Below are 12880 nucleotides of genomic sequence, written 5' to 3'. Positions count from 1 at the left end.
GAGTACAATCTCCCTTCTAAATTAAAAACACTTAAAAATATTTAACGCTATTATAAATGCTGGAGGTGAAGTGGGGTTTGGGGTGGAGGCTGACAGCTCGCAACACCCCAGTTTGAGAACCCCTGGTTTAGAACACCTTACAGGGGTTATTCAGCTCTAACTGCTATGAGTAATCATCTTGAATGTTAAATTGCATATGCTGTACTAAACCAGACAATCCATCTCATACCTACCTGACCACTATTCACAGTTCAGTTATATAAATGCTTTATCAATTATAGACAAAATTATAAATTATCCCTTTAAAAGTGTGTGGACTTGTGGTTCCCACTTGATTCTACATTGAGATGAAAGATTCTATTAGCGACATGTCCAAGATGATGTATGTGCTTCCTGCAGTTGAACTAACCGGGGCCATAAAAGAGGTTTGACCAAGAAAAACAAAGCATAGGCTAGAGTCAAATATCCACTGAACCCTTTTTCCAGAAAGCTTTTGACTGGAAGAACCAATATCTGGAAAATTGCTTACAAACACATGCTGCGGTTTTAAAGTTAAATATCTGGACGTGGGATGCAGAAGTTCAAATATTTTATAAAACAAAGACATTTTAAAGGTGAATTACAATACATTATAGTGACTTCTGCTGCTCCAGGTAAGTACTGTCATGTTTAGATTATAAATCAGGTCACTTACAATGTTATGCTCTTTCATTACAGATCTCAGCCTGGGAGTCATTCCTCATTACTGCAACTTCATTATGTTTACTGAATATACTGCCACACACTTACCAGTATAACTAATAGTATTAGCATAAATTGAAGCTAAGCTATACTTTACCTGTATAAAGGTTCAAATACACTTTCGTGCTGCAGAAACTGACTATTGTTTGCTTACCTGGCAGATTTTTTTAATTCAGTAACTCAGCAATGTGTCTTTATTGCAGTGTGAATTACTAAGGTTTTACTACAAAAAATGTACCAATGTTCTATTATGACATTTAGGGGGAGATTCTCTAAAACTGTGAAAAGAATACACAATAGGTTTAAAGTTAGGGCTGTAATTTTAACTAAAAGAAAGGCTGATTGCACTCGGTCTCCTTTTAGTACCTCAAGTGAGCATGTGATCTTATATTGTACACGATGCAATACCTACTAAATTCAAAATAGAATGGAAGCATTGTCACAGTGAATCCAATTAGTGTATCATGGACACTCCATTATCATAGGCAACAGTTAAGTAGCACCAACTGTGGACCTCTACATAGCTTGCATGATAGCCTTAGTCTTTTTGGATTAAATAGAATTAACCAGTTTATCACTTTCTGGCATCTATCTGCAATTCATTTAACTGTAAAAATACTATAAAGACTCAAACCTCTTTCCATTGAGGTATTAGGAGGACTATAATGATGATGGTTTTTCTCAAACATCATGATCACTATGTACAGTGCACACTGTCCCACCCAAGCACTGCACTGCAGCGGGTCACCTACAAAAAAGCAAAGCTTTAATACACCAATTTAGCCCACTGTCACTTGACTTAGCATATGTTTAAGAAAAACAAAAGCAAAATTAGACAAGGGAGAAAAAACTTAGTAAACCAAAGTAAAATGAAATATTTGATAAGTGATTGCCATTGAAAGCAGCCTAATGATATTTCTCACTAGCAACAACATTCATTGATATCCCTTTGCTTGCGATGAAGAAGTTGCCTTCCCTGATGAGTCTGAATTTTTGTGCTTTAGAAATTTTTACTTTAGAAATCTCAAAAAAAGATATAAATTAATAAACTGAACATAAGAGCACCTTTTGTTTAGTTAGGGAGTACCTTGTTACAGTTTGCTTTAGTACACATTATTGAACTCAGCAGATAAAACACAGAATTAGCTTACATCTCAGGAGATTTTCACTTTTCCATAAAGCTAGTTGCTACAAATTATTTGCCATTTTGGCAAATAATGATGTTTTTTAAGGAAGAAAACGTACACTGCAGCAGCCATTTTGCTGTGTATTTTGCTCTACCATAGATAACCTTTTAAAAAAATTAGAATATTCCTGCATTTGTGCTTTTGCCATCCTGGATATATAGGTATCTTATACAAATGTCAGCAACCATGACTAGCTGATGGTAATTATGGCAAAAACTGCAACAGATTACAAGAGAATGAGTAGCCTTCAAAATTTTAATTTTGTTCAGAGCTTCCTGCAAGCTCATCAGGATATATCTTCGTTGCACTGATTAATGTAAATCATAAAAAGTGAAATAATTTTGCTGTACCCCAGGTAAGGTACTGTATAATGAATACCAAGCAAATTATCGATTGCTCTGGAATTAGAACGGTCATACAAATATTCCAACAGAAAAAGTATATAGCCTGATATAACTACAGCATAACTGAAAATACCTGGTTGCAGCTCAGATAAGAGTGGAGTGCCTGACAAAACAGTCAGGTGAATTTTAACCAGCATCACAATATCACCAAAATTTGACAGCTCAGAAGTGCTTTACTAACACTTCATTTAAAACAAAAGAAGTTTTCTACAGATTTCACCATTCACTTTCAACAAACAACTTTTAGAGCATCAAATATGGCTTAATATTTAAGTCTGTGAATAAAGTGCAATGGAAATTCAAATGCCTTTACGCAGCTGTAATGCAGAATGGACCATGGCTACGTCTTTTTCCAGAAAGCTATTGAAAGATGTACAGCAAATAGTCTTGAGTTTTACACTTTGCTCTTGAAATTCCACAGCAGGCAGAAATTGATTTTTCAGACTAGACCAGCTTTTCCCAGAAAAATTTCACCAGGAGATGTTCCTAGAGTGCTACAATTTGAATATACTGGTTTTAAGGTGTTTATTTTTGGTAATGTAAGGCTTCAGTTATACAGACCCAACATCTGAAAGTTTGAAAACTCTGAGTGAAGGTTCCCCAGATCATGTTTCTCCGTCTGCCATGTAACTATGAATTTTCCAGAGATGTGGGGTTTGAGTTAAGACTGAAATTAACAATGAATTCCCAGACTTTCAAACTTTTCTTTTATTAGTATTTTCTAATTTTTCCTTCGCTATATAACTGCTATGAAAAAACAAAATTATAGCCTGAGACACAGAGTTGCTATTGAGGCTTTAAAATCCATTCTGGGGTCTCTAAATTTTGAAAGTTATAGCAATTGAAATCAGGATCCCATGTACTCTGATTCCACACCATGGAATTTGATACCATTATACCTCAGAGTACACAAAACCTTGGTAATAGTTAACATAAATAATAAAAACCTACTAGTGGTAAAAAAAAAAAAAAGTGCTGGCAAATGTCATTCTATCAAATTTGATGTCACAGTTAGGAAATGCAACTACTTAGGGACAGATGAGAGGCAGCCTTTTGAAACCTGGCTGCATTTAATAAATTAAATCTGACTCAGTTTTGGATATGGTCTGTCAAACTTTCAAAACTATCTTTCACCTTTATTATAGAAATAGTTTTAAAATTATGGATTTCATGGAAAAAAAAATAATATTACTACGTGTCCTCTAGAAAGTTACGTAGAAAATTTTCTTGAGTATCTACATTTTCAAAGATGAGGAAAGAACTCAAATTAAAAGTCAACCCAGAAAAGTGGTTTAAAAAACACACTAAGTATGGAGCTCTAGAATTCTTAGCATTTTTCAAGACCTGTGACAATATTAATTTATTTGGACCCTAAAAACATCTTGCAGGCCCTCAGAATTTAAATATTCTGTATTAATGTAAAGAAGTATGCAAAATAAGCTATGAAGCCAGTAAAATTCTTGCTGCCTGAAAGAAGCAGAGCCAGATTTACTACTAATTATTATAGACTAATACAGATAGTGTACAACATCATCTGAAAAAAACCAATATAAACACCTAAGTCCTAAACAACGACATGTAGTCAAACATTTCTTGGAAAGCTTGAAAACAGAAAACTGAATTTGTGGACAGTATCTGACAGTTTATCAATAGCAAGGAAACCACTTGTATAAAAGAAAATTATAAAATACAATGCTCATATATCCAAGAGATGACTTTTCATATCTACTGCTTTTCCACTAAGAGCATCTGAAATGAATCAGATTTAGTGACCATCAAGGTAGATGAGAGCTCACAGAAACCGCACTGAACTAGAATGGAGAGAAACCAGCTTTTCTTCCCATTCCCCACAAGAGATAGATCCTTAAAGATTCAAGTTAAAATAAGTTTCAGAGTAGCAGCCGTGTAGTCTGTATTCACAAAAAGAAAAGGAGTACTTGTGGCACCTTAGAGACTAACCAATTATTAGTCTCTAATGTGCCACAAGTACTCCTTTTCTTTAAGTTAAAATAATCATGACCTGCTACGAGGCAGACTAGGAGAAAAGCATAAACCTATTTTATGATGATCTCACTCTTATTTCTGGAGGCTCCAGGGCTAGGAACAAATGGATACATTTAGAGAGAGTAATATTTCCATTGTCTGAATAAAACACTTGCATTTGTGCCGTTTAGATGAGAAAACCACAATAATGGCATTGCTTTCAGAGCTAGGGGAAAGAACAAGTCCTGGCTAATACCTAGACTGGTATATAAAATACAGTTCAGTGTTAAACTAGAAAAATCGAGGTCTGATGGCACTCTCTTATTGTTGATAATCTTGCTGAGTGGAGACCCTATGGTAATGTTCTTTTTTTGGTGAAGATTCTAGAGAAGGTGGTGTCACAACTGTGGCAATATTTTGAGTCCTCAGATTTTTTTTGATTCTGTTCACCTGCTTTTAGATGTAGGTATGGAACAGATACTGCACAGTTTCTCTGGTTGAGTCTCCTGCTGATGAATGAAAATAAAGTGCACATACTCATTCTTTTAGGTTGATCAGTGGCCTTGAGTAATCTTGACTGAGGTATTGACGTGGCTGCAGACACCGCCATGGGCAAGTCACTCTTGCAATGGCTCTATTCACAAGGATAGGCTCCAGATGGTAGTGTTAGGTAAGTGCTCATCTACTCCAGGCTGTTTCATGTAGCGTATCATAGGGTTCTGTTCTCTCACCCCTCCTATTCAAGGTATATTTATGAGACTGTGGGAAATCTGCACTTCCCCACCTGGCAATAGCATTTGAAATCAACTAAAATGAACACATTACCCTTTGGTTTAACTGGAAGGGTCCCTGCACTGAGTAATCTGCTTCCTTTATTGGTGAATTCTGTTGACTGTCAGGTCATATCCATCTGTTCCCTGCAGGCTATTTCTGGGGAGTGGGATAAGCAGATGTGTGGAGTGAATGAAGATTTTGAGGATTATGTGGAGAGAGAGTCTTAGTCTTTGAACATTGGCCCTAACTTTCACTGTAGTTTTATAAAGATTATAAATCATCTAGTGTGCTAGGCAGGATACTTGGGATGCCCTAGATATACAATGTATCTGTGTATGAGCAAAATAGACTGCTGTTTAACATTAACATATAAAATGAGGTAGGATCTGAGGTTTAAAATATGGAAAGTTTTTCAATCTTAACATTATCTTTGTGTTTCAAGTACAGTGCATAAAAGGTTGTTACAAGGAGGAGGGTGAAAAATTGTTCTCAGCCTCTGAGGATAGAACAAGAATCAATGCGCTTAAATTGCAGCAAGGGAGGCTTGGGTTGGACATTAGGAAAAACTTCCTGTCAGGGTAGTTAAGCACTGGTATAAATTACCTAGGAAAGTTGTGGAATCTCCGATATTGGAGAATTTTAAGAACAGATTAGACAAACACCTCTCAGGAATGGTCTAATTATTACTTAGTCCTGATTAGAGTGCAGGGGACTGGCTAGATCTATCAAGGGCCCTTCAGTTCTACGTGTCTGATTTTTTGGTCGTAGGTACATAGTTTGAATTGATAACATCTGAGTAACAATGCTACCACTAATTACCGAGCTAGAAGTGTGGCTCTTTACAATGCAAGGCTCCTCCCAATACAGACAACTATGCCTTTGTAGAATTCTCAGTCATGGGAAGGAGTAGAACATTACCATATGATATGGGGCCACATTTCCTTTTAATCATTAAAACAATTAATTTGATGCTTATGAAAGTGAAGGGTTATTAACAATGCTAGTAAGAGAAATAACAAAAAGCAGACTAATCGCAAACTCCCTACCCATCTCTGGCAGTGCATCTCACTGCTATCCTGCAACACACTATTACCAAGTCACACATCTCAAGAACAATGAGCAACAAGCAAATTCAGTATTTATCTATAAGGGTTAGGATAAGTTCAATTTAATTTGCTTGTGGAGAGAATAAAAGAACACAAACCGATTGCAGAGAGAGAGAACTGGTTTGCTTCAGGGATTTGACAACATTACAAAACCTATGTCATGCAACTCCACAGAAGAGAAAGGAAAAAAACTACCTTACAATCAATGGTGTACACATTAAATTAGGAAGATCTCCTTAAATAAACCAACACATTTTAACAGAAGTGGTAGCTACCTGTAACATCAACATACTCTGAACACCACAAATTATAACTAGAGTAAATCAAATTATAGTTTGATTTACTGAACGCACTGGAGTGCTTTGCAGGCTAAGAAGTTAAAGCAAGCAGAGACAACAGGATAAGATTTAAGTTAGAAACATGGTCATTTTTACTAAGTTATTCTAGACATCTGTTGTCTATTCAGAGCAATTTAAGAAGTGTAACATCACAAGGATGGGGAGAACATTTTGGTACTTGAGATACAGGAATAGGTTCTTCTCAGTGTGAATTTCAGCTGTTTCTCCCGCCCTTTTATGCTCAAATGAATTCTAAATGGTTTTGTGCTTTACATTTATTTCATATTAAAAGCTTGACTTCTAACTTACTGTATTTGAAAACACAGAGAATGTTAAGATTGAAAAACTACAATGAGTAACTATTCTTGGGGCATAGTCATGCAGTTTTATTTATAAAGCACCATACACATCTAATCTGCTGTATAAACAGTAGCCACTTCTGAACATAAAAAATTCTGTTATCAGTCCTTTCTTAAAACTATCCTCCATATAAAGACAGACTGTTAATAAAAGCAGTAGGAGTGCTATTTCTGTGGGACATCTCAAGTAACGAATCACGAGGGATCAAGTAACAGGGCTAAGAAAGGAGATGATCTCATAGCAAGAACTAACATGAGAATGATTATATAGTTTCTAGAAATACAAACAGCACAGGACAGTGTCATTAGTCAGTTCAGGCAGAGAAGAGAGCCCTGGTTTTTATTTATACTTGCAATCAAGATGAAAACATCCTCTTCAGAGGAAAGAAGTTCCTTTGCCTACCTCCAGAGAAATCTTTCAGTAAAATATCGAGGTTCTTGCTCACAGTTCTAGGTCTCCCTTAGAGGATTTTTAGTAGGAAAATCTGAGACCCCCAATAAGCTTGTGTGTGTGAAAAATATACGTTCAAATTTCTTAAATTTACCTTTGAACATTAAAAATACATGACACTAACTACTGAGTGCAGTTTAGTTCATATTTATGTAATCAGTTTTTTTTTAAACAGACGTGATTTATCCTTTTAGAGAGGTTTTACGTTTCTTCCACATTAAGACCACAAATTGTAGACCAAATGCTTTGTCATTAAGATTAAAAACATTTTCTAAAATGTCACCAAAATGTTCGGTGGGAACATCACTCTACCTTCATTATGGACAAAAATATCCAAGCATACAATGACTAGCTGAGTTAAAGGAATCAAATCTTATTTGCACAACAATAATAATTTTTCAGGTGTAACAACTAGTTAACTACATACAGAATGTTTCCACCATATCAACAGAAATAGTTGTTTACAGTACAATTTTTTTGTAATGGCACTTATGATAGCTTAGTACAAAAGACAAACTAAATTCAGAGGATCTGGAAAAAATGATTGTCAACTTGCAACATTCGGAATCACAGGGCAAGAAAACAGATGAGATGCACATGAATAAAAAGATGCAAAAGCTTAAACACAGAAAGTCATCAGAAACTTCTTTTAAGAGCTACCTGAACTAAAAGATAATCAGATTATTGCAGGCATCAGTTATAGGTACCCAGTTGGAGAAGAACTGCCTGACAAATGAATTTGACGAGAAGCACTCTTAGTTTTCCTAAATGAAATTAAATGTGAATGACAACGATATACTGAAATGGTCCTGGTTCCACAATGGGACAGATAAAATGATGGTTAGTTAGTTATCCTGATCTGAGGAACATGGCTATAGATGCCTAAAAATGATGAAGTAAAAATTGTTCTTTGAAAGGGATACGCTAACTTGAAATGTACAGAATTTACAAAATGAGTTAAAAGTAGTTTGAGGAATTCTCCCCACCAACTTTTATGGTTTTGAATAATAGTTTCCGATTTTAAAAAAAGTCTTTGTTTTGAAATAGGAGAAACTGACTGACTACACAAGGGAAAATAGTGAAAATGAATATATAGCAAGTACTATCAGATGCAGAAAGTAGAGAGAGATTTCTCTCTCCCCAATTCTTTGAACTACAGTAAGCTTAGTTATTTGTAACATTAGTAGGTCAACAATGATATTTCAGTTTGAAAAATAAGTGAGTGTGTCCCCTTAAGAGAGACTATAGTTATCAGTGACTATGTGGGCAGAAAGGCCTTGACTTAAGAGGCCATGAGCTCAACCCAAAGGACTGAAACTTTTGATCCTACTCAGGTCTAGGTGACCGCCTAAGTTGCTTACTTTTCAGCAGAAATGTGAGTTCATCATGGAGTGTATTCTTCTAGGACACAAAAGCAGTTCAGTTAAAACTTAAGGTGGAGAGTACAACTGAACAAAGGTGTTTCTGACAAAAATCAGATGCCTAACAACCACAACTCAATTGGGTATTCTTGTTTTCAATAGAAAGTATGGAGCTAGTTCAGTGATATGCATACCTGAAAAGTGGGTGTATGAATGGAGAGAATGTTGATATACCCATGTATATCAACATACTGACTAATTTCTGGAAATATTCACAAACAAGAAACGCTGGCTAGTAGATATTTAAGGTGTTAAGTCCTAAGAGGGATTACTACTAAACTTTGGAGGATGGAGTTCTAACTTCTGTTACATCAACACAATCCCAGTAATGTCACTGGGGTTACAGAGGTGAGCTGGGTTTCCCAAGTTAGATACAAGTACTTAGGTAGAAAAAATTTCCTTCCTTCAACATCAAAACCTAAGGTGAGGCTTATTTCAATGGCACAGGTTCTCTTTTGTGAAGATTTGCCATGTGGTATATGCATGTCCAAAATACAAGAAAAAATGTGTTGCATATTAAAATAAAGGGCCTTTCTGGAATTTTAAATAGGCAAAATAGGGTATGATTTACAGTGTGAATATGTAACTGAATTGCAAGTTTTCTTTAGTACTAAATAGTTGTGTCTAGAAATACTCCATATGTAATAAAATTTCAAGTATAACTGCACTGAGAAGTCAATTAAGACCAATGCTTCAAAGTATCTAGGGACTTGAGAGCGTGAACCACCATTACAGGAAGCCTAAAGGACACAGATCAACTCAATCTAAGAATGGGTTTATTGCAGAACCACTATGTTGTCCCACTGTGCTGTGAGCTTGGCAGCATTTCTATTATAAACATCTGACGTTAGGATTTACCACTAGAAAACCCTTTGTTTGGAGTTAGTCATAAAATTCATAAGTCTCCTGACACTTGTATTTCACAAGGTCATTTAATTTTTTGTGCTCCTTTTCATTAATCACCTGTTTTTTAAAAAAATCATATGGTAGTTACAGTACTTTTCCAAAAGTTGTTATTCTGTGTTAAAGCACAGAGAATTTAATTTAATTAAAAATTATGTATTCAACCATGCATAATTCTTTTCTACATTATTGTAAAGCATCTGTACTGTTAGCTCTGAAACTTGGCTAGAAGATTCCCAATCCTTGATCTTTAAATGTGGGTGGCTTAGTTAAGGCTTCAAGTTCAATTGATCTTTGACTGCAACCTACACAAAATGATCTTGTAAAATCAAAACTGTGTTGGATATTTTGGAAGAAGACTAGCTATTTTTTTTTGTCTAGTAAGTTTTCTTTATATTTTACAAAAAGGGTAATACCTTGCAGACAGGCTTCCATTTGTATTGTATGCCATGCTAACTGAGTTTTAAGTTTTTTTAAATAAGGAAAAAGTTGTTTATTAGGTGTTCCCTTGTAATACCCTAGGTATAGCAACCAATTAAAAAACTGTAAAGGGATTGTGGCAAAGCACCGGCCTTGCCTCGGGAGGTACTGGGCTTCTAGGTGCTTAGGGTTTGCCTCAGAGGTTTGTTGTGCCCCTCAATGTAGCCTCTCTCCCCGCCTAGAGGCAAGGGCTACAGCTTACTGAGCCACCATCGTCAACCAGTCAACGAGTTTGGTGTAAGAACCCTCTTTAATCCCTGTGTGTGTGTGTGCGCGCGCGCGTGGGGGGGGGGGGGGGAGCGGGTCTGGGGGCAACCCGGGCCCACCCTCTTCTCTGGGTTCCAGCCCAGGGACCCGAATTGGCAGCAGAAACAGGTAGTTTTCCTATACTACCAGAGCTATAGCCCTTCCTGGGCTACTTCCCAAAACAGCCCCCTCCTAGCACTCTCCTTGGTACCCTGACCACGCTTCTTCTCCTGGGTCTTTCACTGCGCACCTTTTTTTCTCCCAGCTTTCCCACATCTTCCTACTCTCAGCTCCTAGCAGCCGGCCTCTCTGAAGGACTTCCTTTTACACTAGTCCCAGATGGTTTTAAACGGGCTTCAGGTGATCTGATTAGTCTGTTTCTTTTGATTGCTCCTAATCAGTTCTTGATTGGTTCCAGGTGTCTTATGGAGTCTGCCTGACTTAATTGCTTCTAGCACCTTCCTGACTGCTCTGGGGTAGCCTCTGCCCTGGTCACTCATGAAACAGAAAACTATTCATCCAGTGTGTTTCCTTCTACCAGACTCCTGCACCTAACTGGTCTGGGTCTGTCACATATCCCTCCCCCCTGCTCAACAGCAAGGGGCTGGGAGGCTTGGGACAACATAAAGTGCACACGTGACAAACCATCGGCATTGCCATGGCGGCTCCTTGCTCTATGTTGCACGTGGAACACGAAAGGTTGGAGGGACAAGAACCACCTGGTTACCCTGGAGTTCTTCTCCTTGTTTCACTGCATCCATTGAAGTGGGGCCTGGTCAGTTACAAGGACAAATCTACACCCAAGCAGGTAATAACGTTATGCTTCCATGGCCCATTTAACAGTGAGGCACTCCCTCTCAACCACTACATATTTTTGTTCCCTCGGAAGGAGTTTCCTGCTGAGGTAGAGTATTAGGTGCTCCTCCTCCCTGACCATCTGCGAGAGGACGGCCTCTCGCCCCACCTCGGATACATCTGTTTGTAGGATGAATTCCATGGTGAAATCCAGGGCTATCAAGACAGGGTTACTGCACAGGGTAGTCCGTAGGTCTGCGAATGCCCTCTCTGCTGCATCCGACCATCTGACTGGATCAGGGCCACAGGCCTTCACTAAGTCCGTTAGGGGACTTGCCCTTTGTGGCAAAATGGGGGATGAAACGCCAGTAATACCCGACCACCACTAGGAATGTTAGGACCTGCTTCTTATGACTTGACTGGGGCCAATTTTGGATGGCCTCTAACTTATTCAGCTGGGGTTTTACCAGACCTTTTCCTACCACATAGCCAACATATTTGGCCTCCGTGAACGCTATGGCGCACTTGACAGGGTTTGCCATAAGGCCAGCTCACCTGAAGGTATCAAGGACCGCCCCCACCTTCAAGTGGGTTTCCCAGTCTGGGGTATGAATAACCACATCATCCAGGTAGGCTGCAGCATACCTGGCATGGGGGCACAATAGCTTGTCCATGAGGCACTGAAACGTAGCTGGGGCCCCATGTAGTCCAAAAGGAAGGACAGTGTATTGGAAAAGACCCTCTGGTGTAGAGAACGCCATCTTTTCCTTTGCATCTTCGGCTAGGGGAATCTGCCAGTACCCTTTTGTCAAGTCTAGGGTCATCAAATACCAGGCATTACCCAGACGGTCCACTAGTTTGTCTATGCGAGGTATGGGTTATACATCAAACTGGGATATCTCAGTCAATCGGCAGAAGTTGTTGCAGAACCTTGTGGTGCCATCAGGTTTGGGCAACACCACTCTTGGGCTGGACCACTGACTGTGGGATTCTTTGATGATCCCCATCTCCAGTGTTTGTTTTACTTCTGCTTTTATTTCCTTCCTTTTGGCTGCTGGTACCTGGTAGGGCCTCATTGTTACTCTGGCCCCAGGGTTTGTGACGATGTGGTGATATGTCTCGTTTGTGCGACCTGGCTTTGTCGAGAATACATCTGGATGATCATCTCAAATACCTCCTTCTTCTCGACTGGCGTTAAATTGGGACACACCCTCACCTGTTCAGGGATTTTGTCCACTGGGTACAGGTCTTCTCGAACAGCTGCACATGCCTCTCAGGCATGCCAGGGTTTCAGAAGGTACACATGGTATATTTGCTCTAGTTTTCGATGTCCCAGTTGTCGCACCTTGTAATTTACAACCCCCCCCGGCCCCCACAGGTTCAGCTATTTCGTAGGTCCTTTCCACTGGGCCAATAGCTTACTTTCTGCCATGGGTACTAGTGCCACTACTCAGTCGCCAGGTTGAAACTGCCAAACTTTGGCTTGACAGTTGTAGTAAGCTTGCTGGGCCTCTTGGGCCTTTTCTAGGTGCTCCCTCACTATGGGAGTGACCCAGGCTATCCGGTCCCTCATTTGTAGCACATGCTCTATTACGTTCTTCCCCTCACTTGGTTCCTCCTCCCGAGTTTCCTTGAGTATGTCCAACATGCCTCAGGGGTGGCGTCCATACAATAGCTCAAAGTGGGAGAATC

At 38.8% G+C, this 12880-nt stretch overlaps 1 protein-coding gene across 1 annotated transcript in view; it reads right to left on the bottom strand.

Annotated features, from left to right (window-relative positions):
• The window catches only part of STIMATE (STIM activating enhancer), a 119882-nt gene that overhangs the window by 22716 nt on the left and 84286 nt on the right, over positions 1-12880 (bottom strand). The window contains 2 exon segments of the mRNA XM_007055597.4: positions 1376-1420; positions 1422-1489. Of these exon segments, the coding sequence (XP_007055659.3) occupies positions 1376-1420; positions 1422-1489 (113 nt within the window).

Source organism: Chelonia mydas, chromosome 7, assembly GCF_015237465.2.
Source record: "Chelonia mydas isolate rCheMyd1 chromosome 7, rCheMyd1.pri.v2, whole genome shotgun sequence".
Lineage (NCBI taxonomy): Eukaryota > Metazoa > Chordata > Testudines > Cheloniidae > Chelonia > Chelonia mydas.
Note: the sequence above shows the minus strand (reverse complement) of the source record. Positions and strands in the feature narration are given on the sequence as shown.